This window comes from Emydura macquarii, unplaced genomic scaffold, assembly GCF_026122565.2.
Source record: "Emydura macquarii macquarii isolate MOO-44397 ecotype Brisbane River unplaced genomic scaffold, CSIRO-AGI_Emac_v2 contig_3390, whole genome shotgun sequence".
NCBI classification, from domain to species: domain Eukaryota; kingdom Metazoa; phylum Chordata; order Testudines; family Chelidae; genus Emydura; species Emydura macquarii.
Window position 1 is genome coordinate 8604190 of NW_027133527.1, and position 18701 is coordinate 8622890.

Genomic DNA, 18701 nt, shown 5'->3' on the forward strand with positions numbered 1-18701 from the left:
AGATGCTTGTGAATCACTGTGGGCTTTTCACTGACATCAACACAGGATGGTCAGGGAAGGTGCATGACACACGCATCTTTAGGAACACTGGCCTGCACAGAAAACTGCAAGCAGGGACTTCGTTTCTAGACCAGAAGATTCCAGTGGGAGATGCCGAAATGCTCATAGTGATTCTGGGAGAGCCAGTGTACCTCTTACTCCCTTGGCTTATGAAACCTTATATGGGAAACCTGGACAGATGCAAGGAGCGTTTCAATGAATAGGCTGAGCAAGTGCAGAATGACAGTGTGTGTTGTCACTACTTTTATGGCAGTTTAGACCTAAATGGGGAAAATATTCCCAGTCATAGCAGTCTGCTGCACACTCCATAATATTTGTGAGGCTAAGGGTGAAAAGTTTTCACCAGAATGGAGTGCAGAGGTGGATCACCTGGTGGCTGATTTTGAGCAGCCAGATACCAGGTCTATTAGAGAGGCGTAACGGGGCTATTTGAACCAGGGAGGCCTTGAAGTACCATTTTGACAATGAGCACCAGAAATGTCTTTTTATAGAGCACTCTGCTATGCTTTAACTTGCCGCTTTACATGAAAAATGTTGATTCCTGACCATGATTTGTAGTGTGCAAATGATTCTATAGCCACTGTATATTAATTGCAGCTGCAGCCACCATGTGTCGGAGACAGAAAGATTATCTTTCAGAGAGTGTGTCTTTATTAAATACCAATTAACACAAACAAAATGCTTGGTGGGAAGAGAGAGAACTGTGAAGAGCAGTGTATGCGCTCATAGCTGTGTGTAAGTCCAGCTATCATTTTGTAAGCTGTCTGAAGGGATGGAATGAATGATATACCAAGAGGGGCCAGGAAGTTGCAAGGAACGTGTGGGAGGAGTTTGGGGAAGGCATGACAAGCAGTTCTGTATCTGCTGCGAGTGGGCAAAGCATAAATATATTCTGCCTGCAGCATGATTAGGGACTTCAACGTCTCGTTTGGTCCTCTATCACTTTTATCACTCCTGGTCCATTAAAATTCACTCCTGGCTCTTCTTTCTGTCCTGCCAGTTTATTTTATAATCTTCACTTAGTCTCTAGGCCCTGAGTTCTTGTTTTTTTGACCTCTGAAGATTGGAGAGCCCCTGGAAACATGTCGTCCTTGCTCCTCCTTGGTCACTTCCTTATCTGGCAGAGACACTCTGCCAGTGTGCAGGGGGTTCTGCTGAAGGACACATCTGCCAGAAGCACAAGAAACAATAAACAGAAGCATCATTGTTGCACTCCCCGCATCAAATCATTATAGTAAAAGACACTTTTTAAAAAAATACAAATCCGTTTCTCACTGTCCCTTGGCAAGCACACGGCTCCACCTCAAACATGAGTTCGTCCCAAACATGATGAGTTCAGCCCAGAGAGACTGGGTAGCGGTGCTCAACATGGGGCATATGTTGTAGGTGATTTTTTTTTTTTTTTTTTTTTAAGGGGATCACTGCAGGCAACTAGGGACAAAATTGTAAATTCTGCCACAGTTTTCCACAGGTGAGGGTCGTTGAAGCCAATGTCTCATTCCTGAGGGTAAGCATAGATGCAAGGGTGTGCATGTTCTGCATGTGTACGGCTTCAGACCGCGTCCCTGTGCTGCTTTGGTGCTGGAACGTTTTCTACAATGGTGGAAGGAACAAAACAGCTCTTCCAAGGAACCTTCAGCAGAGGATGGGCGGGTACCTCCAGGAAAGTGTTTTCCTAGAAATCTCTCTGGAGGATTCCTGTGAAATCTCAGTGTGCATTACACAGTGTTCCACCACACTGCTTAGCTGCATAGGGGAAAGTGAAGCATAAAGAACAGCTATTCTTGTACATTTTTATCCCTTCACCCATTTCTAGAATATAACAAAGCAAAGGACAGCCCTACCTCAGATAACTGAGCAGCAGCATCGACTAAAAGATCACACACCAGAGCTTCCCTCACCTGTATCACGTGCACCAGAGACAGAGTTCTGGGACTGGCTCGAACCCTGGACATCCTGGCTTGCTGTGTACCAGACAACCCTGTCGCCTGTCCTATTTCATCCTCCAACTCAACCTCCTTGTCTGCGACTTTGTCCTCAGGGTTGACTCTGCTGTCTCCAGCAGAGTCCAAGGGACTTTTGGCAGTGGGGTTGCCACTGAGGATGGTGTCCAGCTCCTTACAGAAGCGGCAGGTTTTTGGCACAGCACAGAGCAGCGGTTTGGATTCTTTGCCTTCTGGTACACCTGCCTCAGCTCCTTTATCTTCGCATGGCACTGTGTGTCCCGTTCATAGACCTTCTCCAACATGCCATGAGAGATCTGATCATAGGTATCTAAGTTCCTGCGACGACAACTGGAGGCCATTTATGTTGACATAATCAAGCACAGTGTCTACTCTGACACTTTATTGATATAACTGCCACAAAAAGCTTTATGCGTCTTGTGGAGGGGGTTTTATTTTGTTGGCAAAGCAGGAGAGTTTTGTTGGCGGAAGGAGTGTTGTAGTATGTGCACCTCCACGGTTTTGTCAACAAAAGCTGACTTTTGTCGACAACATTCTGTAGTGCAAATAAGGCCTTAGTGAGGAGTTTGATGTGCTCTTTTTGATTGCTACTATCTTTCTTGAGAGGTTTATGCAGTGATGTTGTTGTAGCTGTGTTGGCCCCAATATATTAAAAAGACAAGGTGGGTGAGGTAATATCTTTTATTGGACCAACTTCTGTTGGTGAGAGAGACAAGCTTTTGAACTACACAGAGCTCTTCCTCAGGTCTGGGCTCTGTAGCTCAAAAGCTTGTGTCTCTCACCAACAGAAGTTGGTCCAGTAAAAGATATCTTCCCCACCTTATCTCCCTTGAGTGGTTTATGGTATTGAATGGGTGGGGCACTTTTATTTCTGAGCTGTTGATGTCATAGTCTCCGAACAGAAGTTATTGATTGTTCCACTGCATCATCTGAATTCCTTTCAAAGCTTTCTCACTATACGCCCCACTCTTGGAACTTCTGATTATTTTACTAGTAGACCGGGTGTCTGATGTTTGCTGAAAGCAGATCAGGTTGGAATTACAGGCTCAGATATGCCTGTTATGGCCTCCTCTGTGAGGAGCAGTGTGGACACTGTCCAGCAGGAGCCTCAGAAGACGTAGATGAAATCTACAAAGGGGCTTAGGTATTGCAGTACTGAGCATCATATTGGCTAGCTGTTGGGCTCTTAGAAAATCACAGAAACCATACTGAGCCGCAAAGCAGAGTTGGGGGCCTAAATTCCTTATACAGTGAACAGGGAGAGACAGACGCCTTAAAATGCAGTCAACAAAAGCAAGCACACTAGGTGCTCCCTGCCTTATTTAGCCGGTGGGAGAGGCTGTTGTTCTAAATCCCATCCCTTTCTCAGAGACAGGCACTTAATCCAGCCTTCAGGGAGGCACCTAGATCTGCTAGAGATCCATGAACATGAATCAATCTCCTGGCTTAGGCACTTGTGTAGGTTCTTGTGGGAATGAGTTAGGCACCTGCCTCACTCCCTGCAACCACTGCCACCAGCCATTAGGCAGTGGCGCCAGCACCTGCCAATCTTTAAACTTTCAGCCCATTGGTTAGAGTCCCTCAGTCTCTCCTGTTTAAGATGTTCACTGAGGATAAAGAAAGTGTTTGGGCAGAGAGAGAGGAGGAATGGCTCTATAGTCTGGTGGTTAGAGCACTCACCTAGGGGTCAGGAGACCCTGACTCACGTCCCCCTGCGCCAATCACTTTCTTCATCCACAGTGGCAAAGCTTCAACAAGAGAGACTTGAGAGCCCCACCTCATAATGTCCCATATTCAGTGGTTAGAGCGCACACCTGACAGAGCAGAAGACCCTGTTCAAATCCTTTCTCCATTTCTGGCAGAGAAGGGAATTGATCTCTGGCAAGTACTGTAACCATTGGGCTAAAAGTTACAAGATGGGCAGTGGCGGCAGCAGCACCACCACTACCTTCGTGTTTTTTTTTTTTAAACAGGGCCTGATCCAGTTTTAGTTTGGCTATCAAATTGGGCAAGAGAGGCATCTGAATGCCTGTCTTCCCCTTGGGCTCAGATGGGGGAGAGGTGTCAGATGCCTAGAATGAAGCAGCAGTGCACATTCCCAGAAGCACAAACTTAGGTGCTGAATGAGTTTACACCCCTAGAGTTCAGTGGGAGTTTTGTGGATCCCAGTGGGGGATTTAGGTACCTAAATTTGGGTGTTGGTATCTAAGTAATGTTGTGGGTTCTATCCTTTGGCCTCCCGGAGTTCCAGGATACGCAAGGGAAGATACTTGTTGTTACACCTCTTAAGGGGTGCTCTTAGCTCATATCTTAAGGTGCATGCTGCTTAACAAATAATAAGACCAAATAATTAGGAGTAGTGGGATGAAACTGGCAAATGACAATTCCTAATAAGATTTGTTTGGCTATGTACTAGTCTTAGTTTATGGAAGTGTCATTACTGGAGACAAATCAAAACTTAACTGATGACCTATTTACTCTCCTTGGTAAAGTCCTTTTGAGATCTATGGATGAAAAACTATACAAGAGTTAACCATTATTTGTATTGGATCATGACAACAGAACACAATCATAAAAGCTAGAGGTGGGAAAGACAATATAAGATTCTAGTGACATTCTTAGTGATTTTCCTAAAATTAAAGTTCCACTGCTTTCTGATACTTACGACCTGGTTTTTAATTCCATTTTGAATAATGTTGAAACATGGCTGGCTTTCTGTCATGTGTACACACAAGCAATAAGTTGCCCCATTTGTTCTACAACTTTTGCTTACCATACTTTAATTCAACTTTGTGGTGATGTATTCCCTGTTATGAACCAAGTAATTTCTTTGTTATATTTTTTTTTTAGAGCATGTCATTCTAGCAAATCAGCAGTAAAACTTTAGAGTTAAAAGCAACGTCACTGTTTTATATAAAAATGTTGAATATAGTTTTTTATTTAAAAATCAAATGACTGCCAAATTTGTTTTAATAATTTTTCCATCTTTAGTACGACAATCTCCTGAGTCAATTTGGTTGCATGCAAGTTTCTGGTTCAGCATCCTCCCATTCACTATCTGCCCCAGAGACGAGTCATCCACAAACATCAGGCAACAACATAGAACAATACATTCATGATCTTGACAATAATTCCTTTGAGTTGGACTTGCAGTTTTCTGAAGATGAGAAAAGGCTACTACTGGCAAAACAAGCTGGTGGAAATCCATGGTAAAACATTTTAAATGGTTGATCTGAGACCTTTTGGGGGGGATAGGGATGGGGGAGGGATGTGTTTTCTCTCCATGACTCCATATCAAATGTACTTGTCTCACAAGTAAAGAGAAGCTTTTTCTGTCTGCTACTCCTGTAAAATCAGTCTGGGCTCTGAAAAACAGCAGTTCTTTGCGTCTCATATATGAGCACCAATAATAGAAGCTCTTCAAGCCAAATTAAGCTCTGTTACACCAACACAGCCCCACTGTCTTCAGATTATACCATCAATAACACATAGGTGCAACCCATCAGTCTTCAGTCACAATAGGAATTAAATTGCAAATAAATTATAACATACTGATATCTAGCAAATCTTTTTGGGAGTAGGGAAGAAGAGGTTGAAATTCATCTAGTATGTAATGTCATGTGCATGGTTCATGGAGAAGAGAGGGGAGACATATAGAGAGAAATTGGAACTTTTTAAAGATTCCAGGGCAATGGATCTTTTGTAAATATCTAAGATTTGAAAGAAAAAGAAAATAACTAGGGTAATAGTGATTATATTTTGTGGGGAAGAGGTGCTTCTGTAATGACAATAATTCATTCTTTTTTCTTGTTAGGCACCCGTTTGTAGAAAACAACTTAATACTAAAAATGGGTCCAGTAGACAAAAGAAAGGTAAGTCTCATCATCCCCCTCGAAAAAAATGTAAAATGTCCTTGTTCTTGCACAGTTGCACCTCTGAGAGTTATATTCTTAAGAAACCTGTCTTTGGGGTTCCCTGATTTGTATAGGTTTGTTAGCTCTGTCTCAAATCTATTGTTCCTTTATAAAAGATGTCATAACATTTCCTAGCAAACAGCTTTTCACAAATTTAATATCCTCCCATATTTTAAAAATTTTTGGTACACACTTAGTTGAATGAAAGCTAAAGTCAGATTAGCTGATGGTGCTTCCAATTTGTAATCAGCTGTGAATGGAGATGACTTCTGTCCTCCTTTATCAATCTGATTAGTTCAGCATACCACTCAGTTTTCAGTTGTTGATAGGAATGTTTCCTTTGTGTGTTGGACTGTTAATATTTGAAGCTAGAATACAGGTCATTATTGTCCTAAACATAGTTTTTAATCCTTCTGAGGTAGAATGAAACAAATCGTCATTCTAAGAGCAACTCCACTTCCCTTCCCTTCCCTTTCTTCTACATCTGACTTAAAACTACTCTGTAGAGGAAGGCAGAGGTGGCATTAAGATAAGTTACTGAAGTATTTTAAATTTAAGGCTATTGTCACTTAGCTGGCCCCAGTTAGTTGTCATGGTCTGCTGCCTACAAATGCAGCAGGTGTCTTCATCCCAGTCATATCTGCTTATCTGTCACTCTGCATTTTTCTCTTCAGAAGTCCATTGTTTTGATTGTTCACTGCACGGAGCGAAAATCTCTGAAAAGGATGTTGCTCTGCTACAAGGTCTATATAACCAGCTGTTTTATTTCTAAAGGTTATATTGGAACTTTGATAGATGAGGTTGACTATTTAAAATGCTGGATATATTGACACTACAGCAGCAATGTACTGAGATGCAGTCAGGAAGCAGAAATTATTTATACAGTTCTATGTGAGCTTCACAGACAGCCTCAGTCCCTGCCCAGATTACTTACAACGCAAGTTACATGTGATGTAGGGAAAGAGAGTAGACAAGGAGGGAAACAGGTGAGGAAGGGACAACATGTTCATGAAGTTGTTTGTCTCTCGTCATTTGTTAACTTACTTTAAAACATTTTTATTAACTTGCTCAGCCCCACAAAGAAACTGCTACAGTTGCGCACACATACAAGTCTCTTGTAGGTATTACTTTCCAAGTATGTTGGTTTAAAAGCACACGTGTGCATGTGTACATTTGTGTATAATATAAAAACCACAAACCAAACAAGGGAAATTAATGTAATGCTGAACTTTTTTTAAAAGGCAATTACAGGCTGGTAAACCTAACTTCAGTACCAGGCAAATTGGTTGAAACTATAATTAAAAAACAGAATTCTCACACACAGATGAACATGATTTGTTGGGGACGAGTCAACATGGCTTTTGTAAAGGGAAATCATGCCTCACAAATCTGTTGATTCTTTGGGGGAATCAGCAAGCAGTTGGACTAGGGTGATCCAGTTGATATAGTGTATTTGGACTTGAAGAAGTCTTTTACACGGTTCTTCACCAAAGGTTCTTAAGCAGACTAAGCAGTCGGGATGTGGGGGGAAGTCCTCTCATAAATCCCAGTAACTGGTTAAAAGATAGGGAACAAAAAGTAGGAATAAATGCTCAGTTTTCATAATATAGAGGAGTAAATAGCAGGTCACCCAGGGATCTGTACTGGGACCAGTGCTGTTCACCCCTTTTCCAGGTCATTAAGAGTATGTTGAACAGTAAGGTGGCAAAACTTGCAGATGATACAAAATTACTCAAGATAGCTAAGACCAAAGCTTACTGCAGAGAGTTACAAAGGGATTTCAATGAACTGGGCAACAAAAGATATTACTTCACCCACCTTGTCCGGGCAACAAAATGAGAGGAAATTCGGACTTCAGTCATACCCGTTTTGTCATGGTTATTTTTTAGTAAAAGTCACATATGGATCATGGACTTCCATGCTCACAACCAGTCCATGACTTTTTACTAAAAAATAATCATGACAAAATCTTTACCTTATGAATAGGGAAGTGTTGTTTATCCTTTCACATAAGACAAGAACCAGGGGATCACCTGATGAAATTAATAGGCAGCGGGTTTAAAACAAAAGGAAGTAGTTCACACAACACACAGTAAACCTGTGGAACTTGTTACCAGGGATGTTGTGAAGGCCAAAAGTATAAATTGGTTAAAGTATAGATTTGTGGAGGGTAGGTACATCAATGGCTATTAGCCATGTTTGTCAGGGGTGCAACCCCATGCTCCCCATGTCCCTAAATTTCCAACTGCCAGAAGCATCTGGCACTGACCACTGTCGGAGACAGGGTATTTGGATGGACCATTGGTCTGTTCCAGTATGGCCATTCTTATGTTCTAACATTTTGAAACTGTTTAGAAACTTACTAGAAGTCCACCTCTGAAATTAGCCAACCTGTATTAAATCTGCTCCCATAATGATGCCCTGAGAGACTCAGAATCCCACACTACCTTATCCATCTATTTTAATTTAAAAAAAAAAAAAAAAAAAAATTATTTTATTAGTGAGCACAAAGACTAGAATGCATAAATTATATAGTGATTGTGCTGCCTGACAGTACACACCAAGGATTGACAAATTCCTGATAAGATGAAATAGAATGCTGAAGGCAGTTGTTCCCTGCTCTTCATTAAGGGCTGTGATTCAGGAAAGTATATAAGCAAGTGCTACTAAAGCCTATTGATATCACTGACTTAAGCACATGCTGCAAGAGGGCTGTAGGGCACAAAAGTAAGAAAAATACCCACACACAGCTCTGAGAGAATAGATCTACTAGTAATATGCAGTTCTTCCTTTGCCTTGATATACTTTGTGTTGCTACTGCTGTTCTCCTTATCAGGGATTATTTGCTCGTCGGCGCCAGTTACTGCTCACTGAAGGACCCCATTTGTATTATGTGGATCCTGTCAACAAAGTTCTGAAAGGAGAAATTCCATGGTCACTAGAGCTGCGACCAGAAGCCAAGAATTTTAAGACCTTTTTTGTTCATACAGTAAGTGACTATCTTGAGGGTTTTCCCCCAAAGTCTTAAAATAATTATCAATATTCATTGATAAATTATTAGAAATTAATTAGAAACTTCTTGTTTATAGAAATGTTGTCATTGCCTGTGTATTAACAAGGATTTGTACTGTTACTCATGAATGCTAGGCTGCTGGTATTAGTGTGTTTTTAGGAAAAGAGAGGATTGAATCATATGTTTTTTGGGGTTTTTTAAACAAAGAAATATAAACTTTAAGTGGATTGTGTGGTCTAGAAAGAAATGCTTCAAGAGTTTGATTTTCATATTAGTCTCTTCAAAATTGAGTAAAGCACTCTTGCATATGGCAACTCACTAGAACTGTGCCAATGAATTACGGTATCAGTTAATCAGTCTACATATTTTAAATGGAAAAACATCTACCAGCTGTACAGTTCTCCAGAAATAAAGTATGTTGCTGAATTATTACAAGTAAGGCTAATATGTTCCAGAACATATTTTTAAATCATTTGATTCTGAATTTGTTTTCTTGCTAGTAGTAGGATATTTATTGCTTTTCTGTTTCTTGTCTTGTCTGTTGTTGAAATAGCCATTAAACTATTATTTACTTGTAGCCTAACAGGACATATTACCTGATGGACCCAAATGGGAATGCTCATAAATGGTGCAAAAAGATACATGAAGTTTGGCGGCACAGATACCATCAGAATGCTGCTAAATAGTAAAGCTCATCCAAAATGTCCCAGTCTCCCTACTTGCTGCTAGAACTCCATGTGCAGCCAATCAGAGGAATCTTCCCAACCCATCTATTATCCATCTCAAGGGGAAGCATATGTCTGAATTTTTTTTTTTTTTTTTAAACAACATAAATGGAATTCAGGGTCGCTTTGCTTGCTCTTTGTGCTTCTGTTGAGGCTTCCACATGCATATCGTTGCAGTGAAGATCTTGCTTTTGTGCACTTCAGCTCAATTTCTGCTGCAAACTTAGTGGATAGACCTTGCCTTACCAGCTTCACTTAAGATCAGTTAAAACCGATCTACACGCACACACCCCAGATCATGTACCGGTCCTGCACTTTATGGGGCTGGGATTATTTCTGTGACTTTCAGATTATCATTAAACTGTATTTCATCAGGGAGCTTTTAAATGCCTCTGCTGAGGTGTAACCAGCACCTCCTCTCTTTTTACTTTTATTTTATTTGCTTACTGGTATCTGGCATTTGCAGTCAGGTCAGTTGCACCCTTGCATAACTCCTGATATAGTTCTGGTTGCAGGATTTCCGTGGTACTTATAATTATGTGAGTAAATCAGATGTATGTGTCTGGCAGACAGACTCCGATGATGCAGGTTGTAAGAAAGTAAAATGCTGAACATGGCACTGAAAATCTTCTAAAATTGAAATTTTGGCTTTTGAAGTTCATAAAGTTTTAAACGTGGAATTTTAATTTGATGCATTTACATGTTTAATCAAGGGACAATAAATTTACCAGCATGCTTTTAACTAATACTAACTAAAAAAAATTAACTAGTTAGTATAAAATGTTACTATTGAGGTAGTAAATAGACTCTTCACCTTTTCAGGAGATGAGGGCAAGTAGCTTTCTTTCCAGGGTGTGCATGTATTGTGCATTTTAGCGGGGCCAACCTATTTACTTGGGTAGAGAAGGAAGAGTGAAAACTTTGATGTACGATTGATGACTTGATTTGTCTCTTTGTATAATGAGATGTACAAATATTCTTGTCCTGGTCATTGGCCAAACAACTTGCAGACCTTTTAGCAATTCTGAAAATATTTTAAACAATTCAAATATAATAGGTTTATACACTAATCTGAAGAGTTGAAAGTTCAAATGAAAATGTTGATACAAAGGAGAAAATGTATGGTACTTTAGTCATATCTATAAAATGAAGATGTTTGTTTCATATCGGTCTGCTTCATCCTTTTCAAATTAAATTGTTGCGGTCAAACATTTCCTGTGACATAGCAAAGACTTCGCTTTGTACGTGTTAAAAATAACTTCTCTAATAGTGTTTTTCATATATCTGTGCTTCTGGTTAACCAGATCCCCTGGAAAGAACAGACCCATGCCTGGACAAAGACATTCCTCCCACATGTTTTAAGCAGTATAAATACCACACCTATTCACTCATCCACTTTCAGAAATGTCTCAACTTTTTGCTCTTTTGCCACTTGAATTGTTTTGGTACAAAGTACTCTTCCTCCCCCCCTTCTCCCTCCCTCCCAAAAGGAAAATAGTCATGCTGTTGTGTCAGGACTATTGGTGGATTCCATTTTTTTGATTAGTCTGAATGTCCTAGAAGTAATCCAGCAATGCTAGATTTTCCAGATGCACCTAAAGAGGCCTGTTGTATGTCATTTAAGAATAGTGCATGGTTGGCCTTGGAGAACAGTTCAGTTTGTCAGTATTTTCAGATCTGTAAAAGAGAATCTGATTAAGTTGCTAGTTTCCTCAGAATTCTTTTTGAAGATGTACCAGTATACAGTTTATATCTTGTAGTAAAAGATTCCACACCCATACTCTACAACAAATTCAGTAACATGGTTTTTTTAGGGGTGGAGGGGTTATAGTGCCTCTCAGGCTCCTCACATAAAGGGAAAAGTAGAGGCATTCCTCCTGTTAAAATCATATGTTGGTCTGAAAGTGACTTTACTCCTCCTTCAAAGGCAAACCACTTGCCATGAAGTTCTTGGAGTAACAAAGGACTCCTGCAATTGCATTAACTCCAGAGCCAACGTCACAGCCAAGGTAACTTGTCATTGCTTTTTTTGAGTTTGTGGCAGTGGATACCTGTTAGTGCCAAAGCTATCAACCCTCACCTGTGTGTCAACTCGGTCTGAGGCAGTGCAGCAGGTTCTGGATTACAAGCCTGTAACACTGAGCTATAGGCAGGTACCATTCTTGTCTTCTGTAGAAGAGTCCGGTGATGGTGGAGCTGTACAGCAGCTCAAACGTATACACTGCTGTTACTTTGTGTGGCATCTACAAGCAAAACACACAATTTTGCAAAGTGGTGGCTTATGTTGTGTAGCATTAACTCCACTAATTTGAACATAGGCTAGAGTAACCTCCATCAATCTGTTCATTTTAGCTGATTAACTGTTCCTATTCTTTCTCTAACCACATTTTCTGTAACATTAAATAGATTAGCAACCCCTTCTCGCCATTAAGAAATATTTCCTCCTTTCTGCCCGCTGCTTTTTTAAAACTGTCCCTATAACATCTAACCTTGCACTCACTTTCACCCAAAGAAGGTCTTTTGAGAAAGGCAGCAAGAATGATTACAGTCACTGCTGTGTAGATAGTAAATGTAGGAGCCTGCAAAGTAGGCGTGCTTCACTTTAAAAAAAAAAAAAAAAAAAAAAGACAGTATTACAGTTGGAAACTTCTCCTCCAGTGGGACTCCTGCATTAAGTTCCCTCTCCCCTGAACATTTGTGTTCTTAATTATTAAGCCACACTCACCAGGTAGGGTTTTGGCCCATAAAAAAGGTTGAGTAGTTTTGGCTATTACTCTGACCTAGAACAGTTTACAATATTGAGCACTACCTTCTGTAGTAGGTGACACCTCACAAATAACAAAATCAGCTTCCAAAAATGTTTTTTCACATTCCACTTTTTTCTCAGGTTACCCACTCAGTCCAAACTGTAATTCACAAGTGTCAACTGAGGTAAGGACTCGTATTTGCAGTGGAAGGGAGCAAAAGCCGAGTTAGAGGCTTGCTTTCTTTAATCTTTGCTTTATTGGAGGAGGAGCAGGTCAAGTGAACTTACTCACCCCCATGTTTCCTCTCCAGTGAAGAGAATAGGCTAAGAAAGGCTGCTTCTTGCTACTGCACTTCTAGGAGGGGACCAAAACTATTCTGGGAGAGGCTTTTCCTAGTTACTGGCCTGTTGGATGGGCATATGGTAGTGGGAAGATTCAGACTAGGGGGAGGATAAGTCAAAGACATTCACTAATGTAGAATGGGTAGATTCCACAGGTTTGAAGCCTGCTTAGGGGACATATCAGGAGGTGCCATGTATTATGGTGGACTGGTTCCTGTATTGGATAGGTATATCTCAGTATGGGAATGTGTTCTCATGGATGGAGCAGTTGAGGGGCTTGTGCAGGTATATACCAAGAGGTTCATGAGAATGCATGGAGGAGAGTGCATAGAGAAATGCTAAATAGCCTCATCTAGGGCTGAGAGCAGGCCATTAGCAGTCTCCATACTGTGTTCATGTGGTCTCCAGAGGGGAGAGTGTAGTTGGCTACTAGCAGCCTCTTTGCACTCCTTGCCCCAAATATCTTCAAGAGCAGAACCTACTGATTCATTCACTCTCCTTTCCCAGATACAGTTACCAAGATTTCCAGAACGATTGTGAATCTGTGTGGATGTAATTCAGATTAGGAAACATTTAGTTTGCAGTTCTGACTCCAGAAGACTACTCAACATTAGGGATGGGCCTACTTTCCTTTGAATGGAATCTTGTTGAAGAAAAGGCGGGGGGATTGGTGCTAGAAAGTATATTTAACCCATCTTCCTATCCCTTGGGATATTGACCCAGTCTTGTCTTCTGTACAGCTTTTTTTTTTTTTTTTTTGGAAGCATGTTCAAGATTCCTTGGCCAGGTTGAGAGTTGGCTTTATCGCCATTTGTCTTAGTGTCCTAAGCCCTCTTCAGGCTGGGTTTATTTTAAGGACAGTTAAGTTCTAGCTTACAGGAGCATTGTATTTTAGAGATTTGTTGTGTCTGTCACGAACAGTGTAACACAACGGTCTTAAGATGTGCTGTACTATCAGAGTTGGAGTCTCTAAGGTATCTTATAACTGTGCAGTGTTGCCATTGTCCCATAACACTGTTGAACTCTGCAGGATTATATACTTTTACCCACCCCACAATGTTTTTTCTGTAGCTGTGTTTCAGCTTTTGCAGTATCACATGGGGGACGGTATGTTGGCCTCTAATGAAGCCTTATTCGGCACTTTCAAAGGATCCTGTGGACTTAGCCCTCACAGACTGAAGACAGAAAATTTCTCCTGTTACTTTTGTTGACTCTGGCAATCCAAGTTTAATTGAGAGAAATGTCCTCAATTTTAAAATAATGTAGACAACAGATGTATGGTATGTCTCCTGTGACCTAGATGACACCCTGAAAATGAGTGTGTAGGCATGTGTGAAGCGGGGAGAGATCACATGATGCAAAAATGAAGAACCGTGACTGGATGGGCAATATTACTCATCCACTTCCACATTTTTACTATTCATGCTGGACAGAGGAGTCTTATAGTGAAGGACCACAACTATTTTGGTGACTTAGGTGCTATTGACTCAAACATTAGTGTCTATAAAGAAGGCAGTAATTAAAATAATGAAGTATGATTCTTTCACCCCCACTTCTGCCTGGGAGCTCAGTATTCTAACTGGGCCACATCCACTGTAGTTCTTCCCATCTATGATGAGTCTGTTAGTCTGAGTAGTTTCCTAAGGGAAATGGAGAAAGTTCCATGGCCTGGGCCTTTTTAAAACTAGATGGAATTAAACACTAGAACATATGTGATAGGGAGTAACTGCACTGACGTGTGGTAGATGGACTAGGTGAGATATAATCTGTCTTTTATCTCCATCTTCTGTGTCTGCTTTGGATCTCTTCATTGTTCCCATTCTTCCAGCAGAAGAAGATCGGAAATCCAAGAGTTAATAGCACTGTCGTTTACACAACCGTAGATCACTGCATAATGAATGAAAATGATTGTTTTGCCTTCAAAGCAGAATATGCTGCCTGCACCAGATTCCCAGCCCTTGCTATGTGTGGGGATATTCATTATTAATGCCTTAGCTGGGGAAAGGAGGTATACGGTTGGCTGAAGATGGGCTCTGTGAGTGTTATACTGTCCTCTTCCTCTTGTGACTGCTGTTTTAACAGAACTGAGAGTTGTACAAACAGGTGTGGTATTTATATTCCTTGAAGCATTTGGTGGATACTTCTACCATTTTGTCTTTAGCCTAAATATTTTACTAATCAAACTATGAATCACTCCTGCAATGCCTTATGGCCCAGAAATTGTCATTATATTTACTCTCTTCAGTCAGTTTGTACATAAGTAATTCTCTTTGACCCAGAGCAGTGTATTTTCACCCAAGAGGGGAAATTTATAATCTAACTTAATCTACATTTTCCTATAACTTGTTTCCTCAGTGTTGGAAGAAACAGCTGTAACCAGTGAATTTAGAAATAGAAAATCCTTTCTTAAACTGTCTGAAGCACACACTAGTGCAGTCCATCTGAGTGAAAATGAATGTGGACAGAAGCCCTATGTACGGAGTTTGATTGGATATGGCAAAGTCTACTAATTGTGGCAGAACTCACAACTGCTGTATCTGTCTAACAAAGAACCCAAATGGGGAACTGTAATCCGTTTTGGTAGATGTTAGCTGTCTTTCAGGTGGGTGGCAGTCAGTTATAATGTGTGTAATATTCTCTACCTGGTTTGTAGCTGTGACTGTGATGTACAGGCAAAGCAAAAACTAAAGACCTTATGACAACAGAAGCAAATCCTGCAGTGTGATATTAGGATACACCGTTTTGTATTTTTATTCTTATAAGGTTATTTGCTGGCTCGAGTTGGCCTCTAGTTCAGTCTGTGTTATTTAAATTCTAATATATGAATTATTTGGATTGAATTCACGTTCGGGGCCATGGTGTTGTATGTATTGATGTACAGCCTTGAATCTGAAGACTTATTGTAAACTATATTTTCACCTCTGACTTTATGATATAAATTTTCTATTGGTCGATGATTTAATCATATCTTATAATTTAATGCCTGTGTGTCTCCTCCCGGCCGCGCCCTGCTGCGCCTGGATGACGAATTCTCACTGACGCTCGATAATCTTGTAATAAAAGCATGTAGGGTCCTAGGCCGAGGCTCCCGCCTCTTCTTCCGCGCCGCGCCGCGCGTCCCGTCCCGTCCCGTCCCCCGTCAGCCCTGCCGCGGGCGGTCCCGGCCCCGGCCTCCCCCGAGCGGGGACTGACTGGGGTGGTGCCGTCGGGGGGCTGAGACGGAAGAAGCGCTCCCTGCACTGAAGGGAGCGGGGAACGGGGGGGCGGGCGCCTGAGGCGTCGCGCTGCCGGCGGGTACTTCCGGCGGTGTCGCGGCCCGGCCGGGAACGAAGGTGGCATTCCCCCGTGGGCCGCGGGGACAGAAATCCGACGGACGCTTCCCGCGGGGGAGGGGCGGCGTGTGGGTTGGGCTCAAGGGGGCGCTGCGTGCGCCGGCTGGCCGGGCTCGCTGCTCGCGGGCAGAGGAGCGGGGGGAGCAGCGCTCGTTGAGCCGCGAGGTGCACTTCCGGCTCCCGAACTATCGAGCAGGAAGTTCCGGAACCATCCGCCCCAGGCAGAGCCGTGAGGATTGATCTCTCCTGGACCACTTCCGGCAGGAAAGGAGTGGGGAGTGGTATTACGAACGGATACTTCCGCTTGGAGGATACGGTGCGCGCGAGCGCACTCGGGGGGCCGATAGCCGGGTTGGACCTTTCCGGCGGTGAAGCGAGGATGGCGGCGGAGAATCACTGCGAGTTCCCGGTTCCCTCCATGGGTGGCCTCGGCCGCGGCCGCGGCCGCGGCGGGCCGGGCGGGCCCTGCCGTCGTTGTAGCTCTGGGGCTTCCCCTGGCGGGGTCCCAGGTAAATGGGTCCGGCTGAACGTGGGGGGCACCTGCTTCCTCACCACCCGGCAGACGCTGTGCAGGGACCCCAAGTCCTTCCTCTTCCGCCTCTGCCAAGCCGACCCCGACCTGGACTCGGACAAGGTGAGGCCGACAGGTGGACCCCGTCATCTGGGCCACCCCCCTCCCCCCCACTTCCCGCCACGTGGGCTCTGTTGTATTCCAGGGCGTTCAGGCAGGGTTAGGCCGCGGGAAGGGAGGTTGGGATCTGCTTGTTCTGGGGAGAGCCCGCCCCGCCCGTGGGTAGCTCGGTCAGAGCATGAGCTCTTCGTTTCTCTACCACCGCCCCGTTTTGGGTCCGGGGGGGAGAGACACCCAAGCTTGCCCTGGACTCCACTTAGGTGAGAGAGTGGTTCCACATCCCCCCTTCTTTTCCAAGGCACCCACCCCTTGTTTCTTCTAGCACCCGGAGTCATCTCCCTTCTCTCTGTGTCGCTGTCCCAGCTAAAATACTAGGGGGGCAAACAGCAGACTTTGAATGCAGGGGAGATCTGAGGTGAAGGTGTCTAGAGTGTGCGAGCCGGAAGGGGTAGGCAAGGCTGGAGATATCCTTGGTAATCTATCCGTGCTGTTTTATAGGGCTAGGCTTTGAAAAACATGCCAGGCTTTCTGTAGTGGTATATGCTAGTTGTATTCAGACATGTTCTGTGTTAATTTTGCTTTGTAACTTACCAATTGAACCTTTAGTATCATAAGAGTAATTAACAATGGGGGACAACACTCCCTTCCCCCCCCCCCTTTGCCATAATCATACTGTAAATTGAAGACAATGCCATATAGTTTAGGGTGAAGTATAAAGTTTCATTTCTTGAGCACAGATATGCATTTCCCCGCCCCCTCCCCTTTTTCTTCATAGTCTTATTTATGCTAACAATGTTCAGTTGCACTTGCAGTACTATAATCAGAGGAGTCCTTTAAGGTTATGTAATGTGAATATACTGTTACGAAACTGTTCAATTAAGCAAATTGATTGTGGGATTGGAACAGTCCCAATTCCTGCAGTCTACCTATATTGGTAATTGGTTTGGGTTCTTGTGCCACACCCATTACCATTTGTAGTCCGGTGCCCTACAAATCTATTAAAAGACTCACAAGATCTGTATCTATCTGAATTTCTGGCTCACTTACTTATTGAGTAAGCTTTGATTTGTCATCATGCATAGATGTTTTATTGAAACCCTTTCTTGTTAATTTTGCAATGTCATAATTCCATAGTTGACAATTTGTGATTTCGGAAACTGAATTAGTCCATTGCTGTGCAGAAGAGTACATTGAATACAAAAGAAAAGTACAAGCATGTTAGGAACAAAATCCAAAAGGCTAAGGCACAAAATGAGTTATGACTAGCAAGAGACAAAAAAGGCAGTAAGAAGGGGTTCTATAAATATATTAGAAGAAAGAGAAAAAGGAAAGTATAGGTCCATTTACTTAATGGGGTAGGAGAGCAAATAATGAATGACACAAAATGCTGAAGTATTTAGTGTTTTTTGTGTCAGTCTTCACTAAAATGTTAATAACTGTTAAGCATCTGATCACAATTAACAATGTTGGAAGGATCTCAAGTCAAAATAAGGGAAGAGCAAGTGTAAAGAATATTTAGATAAATATGTAAGTCACATTGCCTGATGAAATTCATCCTAGAGTACTGAAGAAACTAGCCAAAGCAATCTCTGAATCTTTAGCAATTGTCTTCGGGAACTAATGGAGGGTGAGGTGCCAGAGGGCCGGAAAAGGGCAAACATTGTTCCTATCTCCAAAAGGAGGGCTAGGCATTTATAGACAAGTCAACCTAATTTCGATACCCAGAAAGATTCTGAGATGAATTATTAAACAATCAATTTATTCAAAACCAAAGGATAATAAAGAAATGAGTAGTAGCCAACATGGATTTATCAAGAACAAATCATGTCAAACCAAACTAATTTTCTTCTTTGATAAGTTAACTGACCTAGTGGATAGAGAGGATATATATATAGTCTTTAGTAAGGCATTTGACCCTGTCCCATATGATAGTCTCATAAACTGGGGAAATGAAGTTTAAATGGAATTATTATA

General features: G+C 42.2%; 2 protein-coding genes across 7 annotated transcripts in view; both read left to right on the forward strand.

Annotated features, from left to right (window-relative positions):
- Window positions 1-15871, forward strand: part of PDPK1 (3-phosphoinositide dependent protein kinase 1) — an 87965-nt gene extending 72094 nt beyond the window's left edge. For all 3 annotated transcript variants that reach the window (XM_067534093.1, XM_067534091.1, XM_067534092.1), the window contains 4 exons: window positions 5016-5233; window positions 5839-5896; window positions 8775-8927; window positions 9530-15871. In XM_067534093.1, the coding sequence (XP_067390194.1) occupies window positions 5016-5233; window positions 5839-5896; window positions 8775-8927; window positions 9530-9637 (537 nt within the window). In that variant the 3' untranslated portion in view covers window positions 9638-15871. The remainder of the gene's footprint in view (window positions 1-5015; window positions 5234-5838; window positions 5897-8774; window positions 8928-9529) is intronic.
- A 496-nt stretch (window positions 15872-16367) lies between these two features.
- The window catches only part of KCTD5 (potassium channel tetramerization domain containing 5), a 43908-nt gene continuing 41574 nt past the window's right edge, over window positions 16368-18701 (forward strand). For all 4 annotated transcript variants that reach the window (XM_067534097.1, XM_067534096.1, XM_067534098.1 and 1 more), the window contains exon 1: window positions 16368-16730. In XM_067534097.1, the coding sequence (XP_067390198.1) occupies window positions 16476-16730 (255 nt within the window). In that variant the 5' untranslated portion in view covers window positions 16368-16475. The remainder of the gene's footprint in view (window positions 16731-18701) is intronic.